This window comes from Nilaparvata lugens, chromosome 2 (assembly GCF_014356525.2).
Source record: "Nilaparvata lugens isolate BPH chromosome 2, ASM1435652v1, whole genome shotgun sequence".
Taxonomy (NCBI): Eukaryota; Metazoa; Arthropoda; class Insecta; order Hemiptera; family Delphacidae; genus Nilaparvata; species Nilaparvata lugens.
Window position 1 is genome coordinate 98,551,510 of NC_052505.1, and position 23,238 is coordinate 98,574,747.

General features: G+C 36.6%; 2 protein-coding genes across 3 annotated transcripts in view; one reads left to right on the forward strand and one right to left on the reverse strand.

The window, feature by feature from the left end:
• Window positions 1–12,883, forward strand: part of LOC111062422 (pro-resilin-like) — a 51,361-nt gene extending 38,478 nt beyond the window's left edge. Inside the window, exons 3-4 of one of the 2 annotated variants that reach the window (XM_039422241.1) lie at window positions 8,772–10,885; window positions 11,252–12,883. In XM_039422241.1, coding sequence (XP_039278175.1) covers window positions 8,772–10,885; window positions 11,252–11,596 — 2,459 coding nt within the window. In that variant the 3' untranslated portion in view covers window positions 11,597–12,883. Of the gene's footprint in view, window positions 1–8,771 lie in introns of both variants that reach the window. The other variant, XM_039422240.1, reaches the window with a different exon arrangement.
• Window positions 12,884–21,164: 8,281 nt separating this feature from the next.
• The window catches only part of LOC120348820 (high-affinity choline transporter 1-like), a gene marked incomplete in the record, with an annotated part of 64,693 nt that continues 62,619 nt past the window's right edge, over window positions 21,165–23,238 (reverse strand). The window contains 1 exon segment of the mRNA XM_039422242.1: window positions 21,165–21,560. Coding sequence (XP_039278176.1) covers window positions 21,351–21,560 — 210 coding nt within the window.

Below are 23,238 nucleotides of genomic sequence, written 5' to 3' on the forward strand. Positions count from 1 at the left end.
TTATTATCATCAGACTGCAGAATATCTTACAAGAACATCAAAACACTTGAAGAATTAAGATTCAGTACAGAAGTTCAGTGTATCAGATCTTTCAACTCAGTTTCTTTTCAGACTAAACTTTTCTTCAAGAAACTTCATCACAAATAAAGTTGGTGACAAAATTGTCATTGGAGACTTTTATCCGGTGTCTTCAAACTTTGCTTCAACTTCCTAGAGAAGTCTGAAAAGTTCTGAAAGCCAAGCTTAGCAATGACGTTGAAAAAGTAGTGATTCCAAACTAGTTCGGTATTCAAAAAGTTTAAATAATGTAGAAAAAGTTTATTTCCATGGAAAAGAATTTTTCATGAGGGTACGTCTATTTTTGTCTATTTTATTTTCTTCTTCTCTTTCTTCCTCTCACGTTTAGAAAAAGTTTCATTTCTCTGAAAAAAATTTTTTTCCTGGGGGGTACCGTACTTATCTATGCTCTTTTCTTCTTCTCCTTCTTTCTCTCACGGTGAAGCATTATTGCCTATTCCGAACCTTTCATCTCTACAATCGGGTCTCCAACCTCTTACCTAGTTTGTCATGAAGACAAACTATGGGAGATCTGCCGGAATATAATAATAATAATATCGAGTGACCTGGCTGGCTCAGGTCTGGTGCCAGAGTTTTCAGGTCGCAACTGATCAATTTCAGCGCCTCTGACATGATCTGACGACTGGTTTTTAGACAGCCGGGACCGACGGTTTGACGTGTCTTGCCAGAATCACAGTATCCCAAACATATTGTGGAAGGTTCTCTTCTCTACTTGTATGTTCTTGTCTTAGACTTCTTCTATCAGTAAGAGATCGATTATAGACATCCTACCTAAAACTTTTCTATTCTCTCTAACCTTAACGATTACTGAAATCTGATAACTATGATGATGATAATATAAACTATAATCCTATGTTCATGGAGGTCATTTATTAACAGTGATAAAATTGTTCTTCATAACCATTTCCTATTCATCTGCGTGAGAGGAGAATTATTTCTAAGTTAATTGTTTTATCTATACTATGATAGAGGAAAGAGCTGACACATACACTTAATAGGAAAATTATGTTTATATCACGTCTGAACTACTGGACTGATTAATTTGAAATTTCCCATATAGATTCTCAATGACGGGGATTGTTATAGGCCTATTTTAATTTTTCACATACTCACTCGCTCACTCACTTTTTACTATCCACAGCTGTCTTAGCCAAGGATGAATTATCCCTTTAATGTCATTCAGCGAGTTTTCCCAAGGATGAGAACAAGTGCAATCTAGTTTTTATATCATAAACCTACTATGTTCCAAATCTCGTGAAAACCGTTAGAGCTGTTTTCGAGATCCGTTTAAAATAAATAACCAGATAGATATAAATATTGATAACAAGATAAGTAACCAGATATAAAAATACAGAAATTGCTCGTATAGCATAATAAGATAGCAGAAAGCTCTATCTTTTCTCTTCTCCGCACCGTTTTCAAATCGTTTCCAGGCTATGAATATATTATGAACTACTAGAATATTTTCCAGTACTCCTACTGGCGAACAAGTGTTTCACTTATGTCAGTAGTTCTTCACCTCCAGCCGTATTTTACAGATAGATGATAGAGATATTTAGAATAATAATTATTGTTTTTTTCTGATTGTCACATCTTTGTAAAGTTTTTGTGTTTTGGTGAAATAAATTGAATTGAATTGAAATTGAATTGAATTCGATCTCGATTATAAAGTTTCATGATTAGAACATAAGAATACTCGTATATTATATATATATACTCACTTGGTGAATATCAACAAGAATTGACTGTTAAGGTTTGACCTTTAAGGTTCGAACCCACTAGAACGTATCAGACACGGACCGTGTCAGACCATGCCAGGCACGTAAAATAACAACTATGCCCACTACACCCGATCAACAGCGGTCTATGCCAGTAATTACGCGTATGGTACGGACCTTATAAGATGTGTCAGTTATATTGAAAAGTTTGAATATATTATTTTATATAAAGAAGTTCTTAGAAGGGTAATATAGTATAATTTTCAACAAAGATGTGTCAGATAAACCGAGATGACTTGAATCACATCTGTAGAAGTAGAGAAAGAGACTTGGCTACTGAGCGGTCTGTGATATCCATTCATTTCAACTGACTTTATAGCGTAAATCTTGCTATAGAATAGTTATTCTATGAAAACATGCATCAAGAAAACTTCAAATCAAAGACAATAAAGTTTCCCAGACTTGCTCAGTTTGTGTATACTGTAAACTGTACTCTCTCTATAAAGTGACATCTTGGAAGCAAGAAAACAACAATCTACAATACACCTGACATCAATTCTTTACAATTTTCTTGATGTTTACGTAAGCAATTGTAACGGAAACCAGGATCCATCTCAGACACAAATTAGGTTCAACTTCTGGCGAGTTCCTTGCCGTGTATATAACGACTGTTATTGCGATTATCACCTTTATTTCCCACGTGTGATATCACGGCAGACTGCTGTTCCATGGACGTCCGTAGCATCTGTTAACACCTTGCTCTTGAGTGTTTTACCGCTATTATGCAACCGGGTCGCGGGAGAATAAACAGATCCAATCTTCTAACCTGCGAAATCATTTCGCTTTATACTCTTCACTGATGTAAATATTATTATTTTTCTTCTTCAGTAGTCTTCGTATGTACACTTTCCTTTATATTAGGGATGGGTATCGAAAGACAAAACATCGATGTTTTGAACATCGATGTTTTTTCTTCTGATCATCGATAATTGAAAAACATCAACCAGTAAACATCGATAAAACATCGACGTGTTGCCGTAAATTTTACGGAAGACTATTATATCTTTAGAGTAACTCAGATAGTGAAATCAATTTCCTTTTTTATGTACATGTAAAAGAAAGGGACAGAGCTTTTAAAAAGTAGTTAACAATAAAGGAATATTATTGATTGGCAGCAACGAAACTGTAAGTTAATAAATTGTTTGTAGTTGTAGGTAATCAGACTCTACATTATCAACGGAGATTGATATTTAATCGAATATAAAAAAGAAAATCCAATAATAGTTTAGTCAGAAACCTCTCGGGATATCCTCGAAGATTCTGTCTTGGGATTTCATCCTAAGCTAATTTTAGCAATCATTGTTACTTATAATCGTATTTATTCAATACCTGATAGTTTTATTTAGGAAATGAGAATGAATAGAGGTGTTTTTTATGGCTATGTGCACTCCATACAATACGAGGACCTCTATTCCAGAGCTAGATTAATAATTGGTATTAAACGTATGTTGAGGAAAGCACTTGTAATAAGAAAAACTCTTTCTAAGAAACGAAAAATCCGACCTCTTATTCAATTATAAATAGGTATCTAACCTTGACAAGGGCCACAGTTATGTAAATCTTCAAGAGTATCCAACAGTCTCACATAAAAATACAGAGAGCCTGATTGAAAAATTCCTTTTTGTTGGGAAAAACATCGAATGACCGATGTCTAGGTAAAACCATCGATAAGTGAAAAACATCGAACAGTAAACATCGATGTTAAAAACCCATCCCTACTTTATATACACTTGTTTCATCTTTGGTAATAGAAATATTCTTCTTCAATTCATACTCCTCTCTTGTATCCTTGTATGTAGACTCTCCATTATTATACTGTTGTTACATCTCCAGTTATACTAGTAGTTCTGTGAACAGTAGACCTCGCGCAGTTATAAACCACAGCCTCCTGTCCATCAGAGTAAATCCTGTCTGTATGTCGTGTCGGTCAGGTATCGGTGTGAAAACGGCTAATGGCTGTTGGGATTGATGTATCAAAAATGCTAACATCAAAAGCTAATCTCCTTCAAAACATACTGGCAACAAGTCAGCCCGAGTTCAAATCAGAGAAAAGTCGAGAGACAAAACTATGTTATTTTAGTGATTAATTGCATGCAATCAATAGCTCATTTATTAGTGCATAAAAATTGCATTCAATGAGGCATGCAGTTGATAGTCCACACAGCAGCTGATTTTTCATCAAGTTACATTGAGATATTGAATTGCATGCCATCAATTTATAATCCACTCGACAGCTGATTTATGATGAATAATTCTATAGTCTGATGTTTACTCTAATATTGACGTATGAAGGAGGCTCCTTTTCCTTTTACATTATCCTTAAAGTTTAAAATTTCCAAAAACCTTGTATATACGACGACGCGCAATTAAAAAGGAACATACCTGTCAAATTTCATGAAAATCTATCGCTGCGTTTCACCGTAAATTCGCAACATATGAACATTTAAACATATAAGAATTTGAACATAAAGAGAAATGCAAAACCGTCGACTTGAATCTTAGAACTCACTTCGCTCGGTCAATAAGTATTCCTCTTCAGAAGTCTTCACTTGTATGACGACTTCGCTTTAGATACCCTCATTCCATCTTCAGTAATATAGAATAGCAGGTGTTCTGAATAAAAACTTGACAAACTGAAAACTTGACCGATGGAATCTTGAAGTATTTATAATGGGCCTATAACCATCCTCGGTAATTTAATAATCTATATGCAAAATTTCAAGTTAATCAGTTCAGTAGGTCAGACGTGATGATGCATCATTCGTGAATTTCATATCCTGTACGCGTATAAGCCAATTCAATCCTTTATCATAAAATTATAAATTACAGTCCTAGCTTCATAAAACTCCTCATGTCCCCAACAAAACACACGTAAAACATGCAAGGAAATACATCCTCGTGAACAGACTCATGAAATAAACATAATCTATTCATCCATAGAATAGACAGTTCTGGAAATATACATAAAGTATTCAACTATAGAAAAGACAGAAAGATTGTTGTACAGTAAAGGGTAAAAAAGTGCCATGGATTGTTATCGACGAGTCTTTTCAAACGGACACTCTTTTCAGACGAGCAATTCGTTACATTCAGTGTTTATTCTCCATTATTTTTGCTTCGATAACTTTGGAATCTTATGCTATCCTGTGTGTATGGCTGTATTGTTGTCAATGCATTTACTATTCTTCTTCCATTTCAGCATATCATCACTGTGCTGTATACTGTATGAATCTCGTTGTCCTGTGTGTATGGCTTATGGCTGTATTCTATATGACTGTGTGTTACTGTATTATTGACCACAGTCAATGCATTTGCTATTCTACTCCCATCTCAACACTGTCCCAAATGTAAGGCTGTATTGTTGTCAATGCGTTTCATATTCTACATCCATCGATTGATCTGTAAATTGATTGAAACTACGACAAAAAGTGAAAATATGTGGCGAACAGTATGCAAATTCCTTTTTCCGCTCCGTTCCATGACAGTGACGTATGAACCAGACAGAATCACTTTTGAATGATTGAATCGGCCGTTATACATTGCCACAAAGTAAAAAGGATCCTTCTCTATCCTTCTCTGTGATATTACAGAGATACTGGCGTCATCTCTCACACAAAAAATGACACCAGACTAGTGTTATTCTCGAATTGCATCAGTATTCTACAGTCCTCTTCCTAATGTACGGAATCTTCCGCATTGAACGTCTGTATTGATCTATCTATAGTGAACTGTAAACGTCCACTATCTGTGATGAGATCTACTCTATACAATCAATAGAGGTAGAGAATGTCTGCATATAGCGAGGTCCACGTTATAATGGTAGTGGGGAAAGATAGTAGACCAACGTTGCCGATCCTCTGCCTTCAATGACAGTAGCAGATTCAGGTTTATTGATGTGATATTATTAACTGATAATACTGATTCAAAATAACCAATTATATTTTATCAAGCAGGAAATTATATTTTTCAATAATTTATTATTTCATACAATACTATAGTTTGTTTTAGTTTTTTTGGGAAATAAACATTTATTTATTAAAAAAAAATGTAAAGGGTTGTGTGGCAGAGAGGGCCTGGAGTCCTAACTCCGCCCTTTATAAATTTTCATAATTAGTATGGAATATTTTGTTAATCAATTATTAACTCTACATTGTTGAAAGACCATCTGGCAACAGAGCAACGCGAGAAAGAGATAGCGCCATCCGCTTTGTTGAATGATAGACAAGGATAGCAATACCATTGCTACTCAAACACTGTCATTATAACGTGGACCTCACCATAGATCTATACATTTTGATATAGATATATGAATTCTAATCATTGACCGAGCGAGGTGAGGTCTAAGATTCAAGTCGACGGTTTGGCATTTCTCTTAATGTTTAAATGTTTGAATGTTTAAATGTTTATATGTTGCGCATTTACGGCGAAACGCGGTAATAGATTTCCATGAAATTTGACAGGTATGCTCCTTCTTTGATTGTGCGTCGACGTATATACAAGGTTTTTGGAAATTTTGCATTTCAAGGATAATATAAAAGGAAAAAGGAGCCTCCTTCATACGCCAATATTAGAGTAAAAATCAGACTATAGAATTATTCATCATAATCAGCTGACAAGTGATGTGTGGAGAAGCCAGTCTATTGCTGTATTTCTATAAGGTCTATAGTTTCAATCAGGTACTTGTGGATGAGAATACTGCGTGAGGTCTACTGTTCACAGAACTACTAGTTAAACACCTGTATAATTCTAGATCTATATTATAGATCAAGTGTCCAGTCAGCATTTTGTATAAGTTACATTAATACTTTTAATTGAAACAATACTGAAAGTAAGACGTGAATCTTACCATAGTCTGTCAGACATCTTTCCGCCAACAAATCTTCTCCTCACAAAAAATCGTATTGGACATAATTTTCTTCTCTCTCTTTCCATTCTCAGCAAGCCTCTCCTCAGGAGTCTCGAACATTCTTTTATTACGTATTCAAAATACTATAGTGATGTCCACGTTATAAAGGCAGTGTTTGATTAGTAATGGTATTGCTATCCTTGTCTATCATTCAACAAAGTGGATAGCGGTATCTCTTTCTCGCTTTGCTCTGTTGCCAGATCGCTTTTTAACAATGTAGATATATAGTTAATTAGCAAAATATTTAATCTTGATTATGGGAATTCATTTATGAAAAATATCATTTATTGCTTGATAAAATATAATTGATCATTTTGAACAAGTATGAACAGTTAATATTACATCAATAAACCTGTATCAGCTACCGTCTATAGAAGGCATTGACAAAACAGAGGTTCGGCAACGTTGTTCTTCTATCTTTCTCCACTGCCCTTCTAACGTGGACCTCACTATATAACAGTTTGTGTACAGTTTGATCATTACTTCCAATTTCTTCTATGTGTAGATGGTGTGATAGATTGTGTATGTGTAGTTCTGTAGTGAGATTATTCTTCAAGGTTGTCTCTCACTCTATCTCACTCTCACTCTCTCTCGCTCTTTCTCTCTCACTCCCTCTCTCTCTCTCTTGGTAGAGAGTTACTGGGGAGGATATTTTTAATATTCTTTCCAAAGAATGGACATTGATATGTCCAAAGCTATGCCAATTTATGTAGATGCATTACAATATTATCTTCTATAGTTATTCCAAATTGATTTTTTTTCATATTATTGTACAGATCAATAATTATTTTCTTAGTTTATGTTATATAAATTCATGTAAAACTTTGCTGTATTGTAAGCTATTGCATAAGTGTATAAGCCAGTATATATTGTAGTCCACATGAATAAAGTACTCAATCAATCAATCTCTTTGAAGCTTAGATTCTCCGTTCATTAATTTTTCAATTTTTTAACAATCTTGATTTTGTTATTCATAGTATTGTATGAAATACAATACTATAGTTTGTTTTAGTTTTTTGGGAAATAAACATTCATTTATTTAAAGGAAAAAAATGTAAAGGGTTGTGTGGCAGAGAGGGCCTGGTGTCCTAACTCCGCCCTTTATAAAGGCAATCAATAAATCAATTTCTGCCTCTCTCTCTCTCTATTTCTCTGTCTCTCTCTCACTCTCTTTCTCTTTTGGTCGTTTATTGACGGAAATGATATTATTTTGTATCCTTTTCAGAGAACCGACAATTATTTTGTTGAATCACCGCTTATTTATGTAGTTACACCACAATATTTATGTTACCGTACTACAACTGTTATATCTACTCACTACTATAATTATTTGAAACAATTTTTTCCTTCGTGTGATAGTTTTAAATATGATTAGACAATCATTTCTTACATGATAAGGTGATTAAATGTTCTCTACAGTAATTATTATGTGGAATTGATACATAGTGCTATGATGTGTTCTGAAATTCATTTAAAGATCAATTTTCTGTAACGAATATAGGCCTACCTTCAGTAACTGAGGAATTATAATGAGATAACAGATATGTTAGATGATTATCTTATCTTAACATAAGATAAGATGAATTTCTCATGAGTAATATTGTCATAAGATAACAAGATGATAGACAGACAGATGAAATATATTTATGAAAAAATAATGAAACTAAGTAAATATCCTATGTACTTATTTCCAATATAAAACAGCAACAAAGAATGGGAACAACCTCATTAATACACTAAGCCAAATAATATGTGTTAAATTGATGGGGAATGACTGGAAAGTTCAATATGGAATCCTAAACTGATGGTTTTCTATAACAAAATAATATACTTCCATTAACAATGACATTCTGAAAACTCTATTCATTCTCATGAGATACAAGATCACAGGATAATATTATGTTTTCAATTGTTGGAAGATAACTGAATATTACAATATCAAATGCTTATCCAAAAACTGAATATAAAAATTCTGATAAAGTACTATAATAAACAATGTTCTGTTTCAGCTCCAGGCGGCTACAATTATCCTAGACCCCAAACCCCGGTCTCACTAGGAGGAGGGAGCTCTCCACCTTCCACCAGCTACGGAGTGCCATCCAAGCCAGCACCGGTGCCATCCGGCAGCTATGGAGTGCCGAACCAAGGTGGTGGAGGCGGTGGAGGCTACAGTGGAGGCTCACAGCCATCCACAAACTATGGAGCACCATCCATAGGTGGTGGCGGCTCCGGTGGTTACAGCTCTGGACCTTCGACTTCTTTTGGGTCAGCTGGAGGTTACAGTGGGGGATCGAGTGGCAGCTTTGGAGGAGCACCACAGGTTCCCTCAACAAGTTATGGTACACCTCAAGGTCCTTCAAGTAGTTATGGAGCACCCCAAGCACCTTCAAGTAGTTATGGAGCACCTCAAGCCCCTCAGGCTCCATCTAGTAGTTATGGGGCACCTCAAGCACCATCAACAAGCTATGGAACACCTCAAGCTCCTTCAAGTAGTTATGGAGCACCCCAATCTCCATCGAGCAGTTATGGAGCACCCCAAGCACCCCAAGCCCCATCTAGTAGCTATGGAGCACCACAGGGTCCCTCAACAAGTTATGGTACCCCTCAAGCTCCATCAAGTAGTTATGGAGCACCTCAAGCCCCTCAAGCACCATCCAGCAGTTATGGAGCACCTCAAGCTCCGTCCAGTAGTTATGGAGCACCCCAAGCCCCTCAAACACCATCTGGAGGCTATGGAGCACCCCAAGCTCCTTCCAGTAGTTATGGAGCACCTCAAACTCCTTCTACCAGCTATGGTACTCCTCAGGCTCCATCTAGCAGCTATGGAGCACCTGCAACCGGTAGCACAGGTGGTGGATACAGTGTTGGTACACCATCTAGCAGCTATGGTGCTCCATCCCAGGGCAGTTCTGCTGGTGCAGGATACAGTTCAGGTGCATCATCAGGTGGTTTTGGAGGATCAGGAGGTTACAGTGGAGGTGCACCATCCAGTTCCTATGGTGCTCCTTCTCAAGGATCTAGTGGCGGTTTTGGTTTGAGTGCCCCATCAAGCAGTTATGGAGCACCATCTTCAGGAAGTGGAGGCTTCTCTGGAAGCAGCGGAGGATATAGTGCTCCATCCGGTGGAGCTGGTGGCTACTCTTCTGGAGCCCCTTCATCATCCTATGGAGCTCCATCAAGTGGTATCAGTGCTCCATCATCCAGCTATGGAGCACCCACTGGTAGCGTACCTTCAACAAGCTATGGAGCACCTTCCTCAGGATCAAATGGAGGTGGCTATCCAGCAGCTGTCTCCCCTTCAACGAGCTATGGTGCACCATCTGGTGGAGGATCACAACCTTCAAGTGGTTTTGATGTTACATCTGTGGTTCAGTCCATCAGTTTTGGAATTCCCTCATCCTCCTATGGAACACCTTCAACTGGAGGTTCTCAGGGTGGCGGCTACCCAGCACCATCAAAACCATCAACATCCTATGGAGCTCCAACCGGATCCTTCTCAGGGGGTGCTGCCCCATCACAAAGCTATGGTGCCCCATCATCTGTTCCATCAGCTCCCTCAAGCAGTTATGGAGTTCCATCTGTTGCTGCTCCTCAATCCAGCTATGGAGCACCTGCTGCTCCTTCATCAAGCTATGGAGCACCTCAACAGCCTTCATCTAGCTATGGAGCCCCTCAACAGCCTTCATCAAGCTATGGAGCCCCTCAACAGCCATCGAGCAGCTATGGAGCACCATCAGGTGGATCATCCACAAGCTTCAATGTGCCTCAAGCTCCCTCGAAGCCTTCAAGCTCCTATGGAGCACCCACTCAGTCATTCAGTGGTGGTTCTGCTCCATCATCAAGCTATGGTGCACCTGCTGCTCAGACACCAGGAGGCTCATATGGAGCACCTGCAAGACCCTCAACTAGCTATGGAGCCCCTTCTAGACCATCTACCTCATATGGAGCACCTGCTGTTCCATCATCCAGTTATGGAGTACCGGCTGCACCTTCATCAAGCTATGGAGCACCCAGTGTAGGACCATCACAAAGCTTTGGTGCACCAGCTAAGCAACCATCCTCAAGCTATGGTGCTCCAGCCCAACCTTCTTCAAGTTATGGAGCTCCAGCGAGACCTCAACAACCATCATCAAGTTATGGTGCTCCAGCACAACCATCCTCAAGCTATGGAGCTCCAGCTCAACCATCCTCAAGCTATGGTGCTCCAGCAAGACCTCAACAGCCCTCATCAAGTTATGGTGCTCCAGCTCAACCATCCTCAAGCTATGGAGCTCCAGCAAGACCTCAACAACCATCATCAAGTTATGGAGCACCAGCCCAGCCTTCTTCAAGCTATGGAGCTCCAGCGAGACCTCAACAGCCATCATCAAGTTATGGAGCACCAGCCCAGCCTTCTTCAAGCTATGGAGCTCCAGCGAGACCTCAACAACCATCATCAAGCTATGGTGCTCCAGCCCAACCCTCATCAAGCTATGGAGCTCCAGCCCAGCCCTCATCAAGCTATGGAGCTCCAGCTAGACAACCATCCTCCAGTTACGGTGCTCCAGCTCAACCATCCTCCAGCTATGGTACCCCTGCAGCACCTCCATCCTCAAGTTACGGAGCTCCAGCAAAACAGCCATCGTCAAGCTATGGAGCGCCCAGCAGTGGAGCGGCCAGACCATCTTCATCCTATGGAGCACCTGCCGCTGTACCTTCCTCATCCTATGGAGCTCCTTCGACTAGTTTTGGAGCTCCTTCAAGGCCCGCATCCAGCTATGGAGCTCCATCGACTGGTCAATCGGGATCCAGTGGTGGACAACAGTATGCAAGTAACGGTGGATATGTTTATTGATTACAATGGAAAGCTCTCTCTAGAATCATTATGACGCTTACAAAGTAACTTAAATTTGTAACTCTCTTATTTTGTTACTATTTTATATTATCATATTCATCAAACTGTGGGACACGTCCAAGAGTTACCTTCACAGTTACCTACATAAGAGACATACATTTGTAATATGCTCATTTTGTAACCATTCTTTATCATCATAATCATCAAACCCAAATACATCCAAGAGTTTCTTTGGAAGTAACCTACATGAAAGACACAAATTTGTAATATTCTCATTTTGTTAACATCTTTGAAACATCTGTCTTGTTACATGAAAGTCATAAATGTATCCAAGAGTTATCAGGAGTTTCTTTGCAATTAACCTACATGAAAGACATAAATTTGTAATAATCCTCATCTTGTTATCATTCTTTGTATAGTATCGCCATAATCACTAAATTCTCGAAGTTGTTTGGGCCTCCCAAAAGTTGCAAGTGAATATGTTAACTTTCAAGTATTGGACAAACAATGTGAAGCTATGTTGATAGTTTTTCTAAATAATATATTTTTTGTATTGAAAGTATCGAATGAAAGTTCACAGGTTCACTTTGTTTAGAATCTATCAGAATAGTGAAATTTCAGTACAATTTCAATAACACATTATCCAATTCGATTAATATTGTGTATTACATTTGTTTCTCAAATTGGAAACAAATTGGAATATAATTTATTACTCCCACGTTATTTGATGTGTCAAGTCCATAATTTTAGTTATCTATAAATATACGAGCTTATCTCTTCTAGCTTGAATCATCACTTTCATTCAATGAATGATAATTATCATATTTCAACAAATTAATGAAATTTGCTATTCTATTTTATCGATGATTACTACTCAACTGTAGAATTTTAATGAATAATTTACTATTTGAATATTGCATTGAGAGGATAAGTAGAATTAGTTGATTCTAATTTTCATCAAGGAACAGTGAGACAATAATGAATAGATTAACCAGGTTAAATATCTCTGATTATCAGAAGTTACCATGATAAGACAATGTCTTTCCCCTCTAACAGAGTGAGAAGATCATTTTTCAATGTGATATAAATCCATCAGAGATGAATAAGCTTTTTGTAATTTTTTGATGAAGGATGTGAGAACAAGCTCAACTAAACTAGCATGAATGATACATTAGAGCTGGCATTGTCTATATTTATTGTAAATGTTTTGTATATTTGAAATAATCATCAAAATATTATGTAGGCCTACTAGTTAGTCTTCTTAATAAAGTATGTTTTTTATTCAAACTCTGTGTTCTAGACTTGAAGTTGTCTTTGTTTGACCTTGATACCTCTACATCTTCTTGTTTTTCTATTACGAGTGGAGGATACAAAATTCTAGATATCATTGTGGAATTTTTAATCAGATTAGAATCTCATCCAAGCCCTGTGCACACCACTGCGATTCGCATGCGGCGACGAAAGAATTTTCATGCTGTGGTTGAATAAGGATAGTGTATAGCTATATACCATTCTTGGTGGTTAAATCGTTAAAATTGTTGCCAGTGCTGTTATGATATAGTGAGGTCCACGTTAGAATGGCAGTGGAGAAAGATCGGAGAAAAACGTTGCCGATCCTCTGTTTGTCAATGCCTTCTATAGACGGTAGCTGATACAGGGTTATTGATGTAATATGAACATAGAATATTCACCTAGAATACATTTATTCTAGGTATCTTGATATGAACTGTTCATTCTCGTTTAAAATAATCAATTATACACCGTGATTCAAAAAGAATACCACAACTTTGAAAATTGATAACTCTGCAAAGAATAAACGGAGAGTAAAGCACTATCTGTCATCGATTTAAGGAAGCTCTGAAGTTTTTTTAGTTGCTTATTTAGTCGCATTGGCACTCATCTGTCCGTGCAGCCTATTTGAATGAAAACTATCCGAGGCAATGGATCGGCTGCTAAGCAGCTCGAGACAGAGCACTTCATCACTGGCCTCCAACAAGCCCTCACCTCACCCCCTCCGATTTTTTTCTATGGGGGTACGTTAAAGATAAGGTGTATCGACCGCCTCTACCAGCTAACATTGAGGAGCTCAAACAAGAAATAACAGCAGCTATACAAACTGTTACGCCCGATATGCTACTGAGGGTGTGCAACGAGTTCGAGTATCGTATAGATACCACACGAGTGTCTGGAGGGGGTCACCTTTGTGAACTTGTTTTCTAGTGGGGTAAAACTTAATTTAATACTCTTCATTTTGATTCACAACCCAAGTTTCTATCATGTTTCCTTGATTAAATACAGATTTTCAAAGTTGTGATATTCTTTGAATCACCCTGTATTTTATTAAGCAATAAATTACATTTTTCAATAATTTCATGATTAATTTTCATAATTGAAATGAAATATTATGTTGATTAATTATTAATTCCACATTGTTGAAAGAAGATCTGGCAACAGAGCAAAGCGAGAAAGAGATAGCGCTCTCCGCTATCAAACACTGCCATTATAACGTGGACTTCACTATAGTCGCAGTGCCCCACACAAGGCTTCCCTATTACTGTATAATGAACGGTTTGGAATTATCATTATCTTCATGATTTTCATATACGATTCCTCCTATAGTTCTGATATTTCAGGAGCTATTGGTGAATAATTAAATGTTTGAGTTATACTTTCACTCCTACAGCATGGATCAAGTTCGAATTTAGAATCAGGACTTGTTTTAAGGCATTGAGCTCTATTTTTTGCGCACTTTGTTGAAACTTCAGGTCTAATTGGAGGGGTTATAATACAAGGAGTCCAAGTGACATATTGTTTCGAGAAAATTGAGCCTAAAGTTTATTTACATTAATTAATTATTCATTCAAGGGATCAGGAAGGATATCGGGCTTCAAAAAAAATTCTAATTTTTACACATTGAGTTAAACAACTTTATTGCATCTATTTTATTAAGGTACAGTACCATTTCAAATGTATTACCATCTTTCCCGTACATTCCACCGTCTTAGGGTAAGCGTTTTATCACACTATAGTTCCTTTTTAAGGAGCAGTACTCTAACATCTAGTTTACAAGATCTCCCTAGATCTAGACAGTTTTCATATATAATACTATTTACATCCATCTATATATTTATAATATTTACTTCTATCTATATTTTAAACTAATGATATGTTCATGTTACATGAGAAGTTACACTTAACATTGATATGTTTTGTTACGGAGTTCCGTTAATTTTAACTAATATTAACTTAATCATTAGTACTGGGGTCCAGTCCCAACCTCGAACTCCTCATTCCCACTTTAAGTTACATCTAGATATACAATAAGCGTGGATAATATTCAACAGTAAGTCATCAGTATTGAGATATTACATTCCAATACAAATTTAATATTCCTCTAATCTCAATAGATTTTAACTTGGGTGCATGAGAACATTGGGATGAAACACCTATAATACAAACAATCATAATTTCCCATTGAGAGAATCAAATTTATCCAGTTGATTACAGAAATATGTGCTTTAGAATCTATTCATCGACAAAGGATAATTTTTTCCAGCCTTTCTTGAAAATTTTGAGATGTGATTCATCGGAAAAATTAATTAAAATATTTCGATTGAATATGAGTAATAATAATGTTGGATAAATCTGATTGATTTACTGTGGAATTCATGTATATGAATTATAATAATGGATATTGATTGAATCAGAGCAAAATGAATGCATTATGCAATTCTTGACTCTCGTAGTAGTCAACTTGATAAATAATATCAATTTATAATTGTTATATATATTACATTATTGGAAATAATTGAATTCATGTGTCATGGTCTGATAGATCTTCATAAAATTGATGGACATTCTCAAAGGCTCGATAATATTGAGAATAATCCTTCTTAATAATTATCCTTGTCAATATTGTTTCGTAGTAGGTAGATTACGTATTATGCACCTATGAACACTCATATTGAACATCAATCTTTCAAAATACATTATTATAGTATAATTTCAATGATTTTCAAAGGAGAAAATATACATCTCATCAATCCTTACTCTATTAAATAGATTTAATAACACCAATTTATATTAATTGTATATTCAATATTATCACCTGATGAAAACCAAGCTCGTATTCGGTAACTGAACACCCCGTTATAATAAACTTTTCAAAAATAACACAAAATAACCAACAATATTCAACAATACTTTTCAAACATTTACATCAATTCTCAATGATTGATTCCTACTAATTTATTATTTATACATCATAAACTGAATTTCAATAATTACAATGAATACTGTGATAATTGAAACAGCTGAGCTGGTTCAGTATCAATATTTCTCTGCTGGATACACTTCAAAAAATATTACAAAAAACCTTATTCGTTTCACTTGACTGAAATTGCAATTTCATGAAACTCCAATTTTCAAATGCCATTGAGATTTTATTCTGTCATGAAAACCGTGTATGTTATGGAGTGGCATCTGTGACATTTTTCTGAAAACTACAATAGAAACTGAGGTTCGGTTGCACAAAATCCGGTTGAATTTAAACCGTGATTAATTCAACGAGAACCAATCGGAGAAGGTGTTTTCCTGTGGAATTGATCACGGTTGAAATTTAACCGCGGCTTTTCTCCAATCGGAACCAAGGATTTAAAAAGATTTCACTCAAGATTGATTGATTGATTGATTAATTGCCTCCATTATGGCAGAGTTAGGTCTCCTGGTCCTCTCTGCCACACAACCCTTGAGATGGTAGTATCAGATCTTTTACTGTTGAACGTTTAGCATTTCTGGAATATTTTTGAAGTGGACATATCAGAGAAATATTAAGCGTATTCACCCATTCAATGATCGGTTGCCATTCTTAAATTAACTGCAATTAACTGATTAAATACTCTGTGTGAGATCCTTCAATTAAATTTGTTTTCAACGATTCATTTCATATCTTGTACTTTCGTTAAAAGCTTAGTAATGAACCTGAACTTGGAAATCTCACTCATGTGAATTCCCAGATAAGCACACTATCAATTACAATCAATTTTCTGGATCACGTTAATTAACAGAAATGATTTCCATCATCCTCCTCTTTAATAAAGAAAACAAATTCATTTTTCACTCGTAGTTGGTTATTTTCAAGGCTGACTTGATCCATAGAATACTCATCTATTTTACTATCCATGACGAGCTGCTATAGTGAGGTTAACGTTATAATAGCAGTGGAGAAAGATGGAAGAACAACGTTGCCGATCCTCTGTCTTGTCAATGCCTCCTATAGACGGTAGCTATACAGATTTATTAATGTAATATTAACTGTTCATCCTCGTTTTAAATAATCAATTATATTTTATTAAGCAAGATACAACGTTGTCGATCCTCTGTCTTGTCAATGCCTTCTATAGACGGTAGCTATACAGATTTATGATTGTAATATTAACTGTTCATTCTCGTTTTAAATAATCAATTATATTTTATCAAGCAAGATACAACGTTGCCGATCCTCTGTCTTGTCAATGCCTTCTATAGACGGTAGCTATACAGATTTATGATTGTGATATTAACTGTTCGTTCTCGTTTTAAATAATCAATTATATTTTATTAAGCAAGATATTATATCTTCAATAATTTCATTATGAATTTACATGATTAAGATGAAATATTTTGTTAATTAATATTAATTCTACATTCTTAAAAGGCGATCTGACAATAGAGCAAAGCGAGAAAGAGATAGCGCTATCCGGTTTGTTGAATGATAGACAAGGATAGCAATACCACTGCTGATCAAACACTGACATTATAACGTGGACCTGACTATACGTAATAACTCGTTTTTGAACTAATTTTGACGACACTCTTTTGAGTTTTCAAAAACGAGTCATAAGCCCGGTTGCACAAAAGCATGTTCAATCAGGATTAATTTTAATCAGGATTAAATTCCACAAGAGCCAATCAGAGAAGGTTTATCTGAGGAAAAAGCTTCTCTAATTGGTTCTAGTAACATTTAATCAAGATTGAAAGTTAACATACTTATGTGCAACTGGGGGATAGAATGTTGGAAAGTGATGAAAAGCTCATCTCACAACATTGCCAGGTATGTTTTGACATCAAAGCCTTGATCATACAATAATATTATACTGCGACTAGCCGTCAGGCTCGCTTCGCTCGCCATATCCGTCTAGCCAGGGGTTCCGCCCCCTGGACCCCCGACTGGATCGTCCAAAAATGAGATCAGTGGGCTCGCTTCGCTCGCATGCATTTTTCATTTGATGATGCTACATTCCATCAGAAAGTCAAAGTATTTAGAAAACGCAGAAAAACGTTGAAAAAAACGCTAATTTTGGGCGTATCTTTGGCGTTATTTCGAATTCCTTCTAACACAACATAAGCTGAGCTTCTGTAGTGAATTTGAACATTTTCTGTTCATTTGTTCTCGATAAATCTGAGAAAAATAAAAAAAAACGCTGGAAAAACGCTAATTATGGGCGTATCTTTGACGTTATTGCAAATTCCTTCTAACACAACATTATTACACCCTAGCTGAGCTTCTGTACTAAATTTGAACAATTTCTGTTCATTTGATCTCGATAAAGCTGAGAAAACGCTGGAAAAACGCAGATTTTGGGCGTATCTTTGCTAATTTTTCCAAATCCGTTCTTAGTGCGCCTCTAGAGGGCCAACTGAACATACCTACCAGATTTGAACGTTTTTGGTCGAGTAGATTTCTAGTTCTGCGAGTGAGTGAGTGAGTCAGTCAGTCAGTGCCATTTCGCTTTTATATATAGATAAGGATATGAATTATAACCTCTCGATTAACTGTTAGTTGGCTGAGGGGTTTCCTACGTCCCAATTTTTGTCACATTAGTTCAATCTCTATACAGCACTTGATATACTTAATCCGTTCCATTCATCTATCAAGAATATAACTCAACCAATGAATTTTATCCATTTATAACAATATTACAATAGGTAGCTCATTACTCATAAGCAAGCTCTTTCGATCTATATTAATAATATCACTCCACCAATAATTATATCAATTATTTTATCTATTTATTACAATATTGCATTAAGTAGCATTACTCATATGAAACCTTTTTCGAGCATGACCGCATATATATTATGACAATTACTGGAAAGACCATTAAATTTACTATAGTCATCTCCCACAAACAAATTATTCTTTCAAATCAAGTAAGGATGATTTTGTGTTGGTTTTCAATAATTTAGGAAACAATACTGAATTAATGTGCGTATCAAATGATATTGTGTTATCATTGTATGGGTGAGTACGTGACTTTCATACATTTACAATACTAAAATAACAATTTTCTATTTATACTACTGACTGGTCTAGTATACTAGTTTCTCCTAAACTAGTTCGTTAGTGCCTTCTTAGAGAAATATTACAGCATGACTCTCCTGTGGACCAGTGGAAGCAGGACCCTAGATCCTAGACCCAGAATAGAGACAAAATATAAATTTATTTATATTCTTTTGTATATCTTTTGAAATTCTCTTGTATTTCTTTCTTATGATTCCCTCTCTGCCCAGACTTATCAATACGTGTATTATCCTAGACTCTTGACCTGAACCTGAGAAAAATTTATATCTATTCATATTCTTTTGTATTTCTTTTGTATTCTTCTGTATCTCTTTTGTATTTCTTTTGTATTATTTCCTCTCTGCCCAGACTTATCAATACGTGTATTATCCTAGACTCTTGACCTGAACCTGAGACAAATTTATATCTATTCATATTCTTTTGTATTTCTTTTGTATTCTTCTGTATCTCTTTTGTATTTCTTTTGTATTATTTCCTCTCTGCCCAGACGTATCAATACGCGTACTATCAAACTTACAGTATACAATCTGTAGGAGAGAATGGGAGTACGGTATCACACGATATTATGTTTGCTTGGTTGAATGAAGATACCTCTACCAACTAGTGTTTTGAACTTCTTACAAGGAATCTCTGACATTTATTTTGTAAAATATTTGGTACATCAGTAGCCTACATGCCGTCTATAACTTCTTAAAGTGCGTACAGATATACGCGCCGCGAACATGAGCAATTCACTTCTAATCAGCTGACTATATCTGTATTTTTACAGAAACGGTAAGATACAGATATAAAAAGCTTGGCATCAGCTGATTAAAAGTGAATTGCTCATGTTCGCGGCGCGTATATCTGTACGCACCTTTGGATTCAGCTGAAACACGGACATTCTGTCTCCTTAAGGTCACGTTAACAATACTCACATTTTTTTCAAATTCCATTATCTCAATGACTATTATTGTATACCAGTTTTATATCTCAATTTCTACGATGTAAACCTTCGAGAGACATTCTCAGATATTTATTTACCTCCTTATTGAATATTCTCCTCGATGTCTTCTCTTCCTCCTCTTATTCCTTCTCCTTCTTCCCCTCCTCGTTCTTCACTACCACCTCTTCCTTCTCCTCTCACTCATTCTTCATCCTCCTCCACGTCCTATTTCTTCACCTCTTCCTCCATCTCCTCTCTTATCGGCCTCCTCATAATCTTCATTCTTCCTCTCCTTTTATCCTCCCCCTTATCATTCTCTCTCTATCCTTCCCTTCTCCTCCTCATCCTCATTACTCCTCCTCAACTCCCTCCTGCTCCTTCTTCACTTCATAATTGAAAAATTAATATAAATATAATAAAACTCTCCAACGATTTTTCTGATGTAAATTTTACTAGTAAGAGTAGAATATTCTAGTCATTTTCATAATAATTTTGGAGAGGATATCAGACTACTTCTCAGATGTATACCTTCCTCGTATATAAGAGAACTACCTCATTTTTCCATAGTTTCCATAGTAATAGTTCCATAGCCTTCCCAGAGAGTATATTCTGGGAAGAGTATGAGACTACTTGTACACAAGCCTTCCTGGTGGCATTCCAGCCCAATCTTTATATCACTTTTTAAAGTATATCCTTCATAGAGAGTACTCCTTTTACTTTATGTAGACCTTCCCGATTAGAATCCCAATCCGTTTGTCTTTCATATAGTATAATTCAGAGTATATACTTTCCTGAAGAGAATGAATACTCTCCTGTCTTCTAATATTATTCTCCCTCCACTTCCTCCTGCTCATTCTTCATATCTTCCTTTTCCTCTACTTAATCCTGCCTCTTCTCTTATTCCTCTCTTCCTTTTCTCCACCCAATTTCGCCTCTTCTCTTCTTCCTCTCATTTTTTTGTGTCTTTTTTCCAATCTCTTTGATCAACCTCTTCCTTCACCAACTCTCCTGCTGCTTTTTATATCTCGTTCATATTCTCATCACTATTTTTCCTCTCCTACTCATCCTTCTTCTTCTTCCCACACTCATCTTTCTCAGTCTTCTTCTTCTTCTCCTTCTTCATCATCACTTTCTTCTTCTTCTTCGTCATCATTTTCTTCTTCTTCTTCTTCTTCTTCTTCTTCTTCTTCTCCTGTCTTCTTCTTCTTCTTCTTCTTCTTCTTCTTCTTCTTCTTCTTCTTCTTCTTCTTCTTCTTCTTCTTCTTCTTCTTCTTCTTCTTCTTCTTCTTTCACTACTCCTGTGAGGAATTGTATTGTGAATATTTAGTTGGATAGTGACACTTTTCCAGTGTCATATTCTAGAAAATGTATTTTCATAAAACTAGTTCTCAGATATAAACCCTCCTCTTAGTTCAATAGCATCTCAGATGTTAACCTTCCCGATCAGAGTTCCGCCCACTGGTCCACCGACTCCACCCGTGCCCCGCTTAGAGCGAGGTCTGCCCCTGAATGCCCGTAGCAGCGGGTCCAGGGTTCATGTGTCCCGCACCTCCGCCGCCGCCGCCCCCGCTTGCGTTTCGTCCCGCCGCCGCAGCCGCTCCGCTGGCCACGTTGCGTTGCCGCAGATCCGCCAGATCCAGTGCGGGATCGTCGTCGTCCGTCTCCAGGGCGGGATTTATGCGGCCGTTCATCTCATCCTTTAAATAAATAAGATCAGATCGTTACTCACCATTAAGTGAAGGGGTCGGGATGAATTAGTGCCAAGCAACATTTTCTGGAAAAATGAACTGTGGCTTCCATCTGTTGCTGAACAATATGCTCATAATGCATATCTTGCTGTAATATGACTACAGACAGCTCTGTTGATAATAGTATCTTAAGTCACAAGGACGGGAAGGGCCGTTTTGCAGGCGAGAATGATGTTTCTAGTCGAGGCGTTAGCCGAGACTAGAATTTCATTCGAGCACTGCAAAAGACATTCACGTCCAAGTAGCTTACACTATTTTTTGTCATAATAATCTAGAAAAGACCTATTAATGATCTATTTTTATCAAAATTAGGGAGAGGAACAGTTTTGGGTTTATCCTGTTGATTCTCTCCCAATCATTAATTTGATGTTGTGATTAAGGAATGTAAAAGAATAATTGAGAAACAGCAAACATTACCTGCTTGTGCTGACATTACTACATGCATTCTATAAACAAACCTAGTTCACAAGTTTCAAATAAGGAATTTCTTGATTGTAGTTGACAAAAATTCCACCTGGAGCGCTGAAAGGCGGCTATAGGAACAGTTTTGCTGTTCCAAATTCGGAACTAGGAAACATACTCAACTGTAAGGAAACATAATATGAATTCATTACAGTTTAGTATGCTGTAATGAGAATCATAATGTTTATTTGTTCTACAATCAGCTGTTTACCGGCTTGATTTCAGGGATGTAAAACAGCTGAAATTGAATGACTATGACAAAAATTATATTATCGCCCATAACAATTTTAAGTGAAGATTCCGGTCAAGACAGTGTCAAGCAAAAGAGTTATTCACTATGCAGAATGGCATGTAAAGGAAATCTTGTCTTTGGCAGGGATACCAATAATTCATATGAATTTATACACAATTCTGAATAAGATTCTGACTTCATCCAACCAATATAAAATACAATAAAATACCTTCTAGAACAGAATTCGAAGTGATTGTTGCTTAGCACTATATTAACCAAAATAATAATCGTTCAGTGTACAGTTAGGTTTTATTTCTATGTTATGTGAAAACCAAGTTATAATGATATTTATTTAGTTCTATTTCAAGATTACCTGTTTCTCACTTCAATAAATATAATAAGTGGGCTTCATATACTTTTTACTTTCCTTGCCCTATTACCATAGGTAAGGGAAGTATTGCTTTGGAAAAAAAATTAGGTATTTCTGAAAAAAGTGGTTTTTGGGTATTGGTCTGTCTGTATATTATGTGTGTGCGTGGGTGTGTGTGTGTGTGGTGTGTGTGTGGTGTGTGTGTGTTGTGTGTGTGTGTGTGTGTGTGTGTGTTGTGTGTGTGTGTGTGTGTGTGTGTGTGTGTGGTGTGTTGTGTGGTGTGTGTGTGTGTGTGTTGTGTGTGTGTGTGTGAGAGAGAGTGTATGTGCGTCTGTCTACACGATATCTTATCTCTCAATCAACGGAATGACTTGAAATTTGAAACTTAAGGTCCTTAAAATATAAGGATCCGACACGAATAATTTCGATCAAACGCAATTCAAGATGGCTGCTAAAATGGTGAAAATATTTCAAAAACAGGGTTTTCCGCGATTTTCTCGAAAACGGCTCCAACGATTTCGATTAAAGTTATACCTACAATAGTCATCGATAAGCTCCATCAA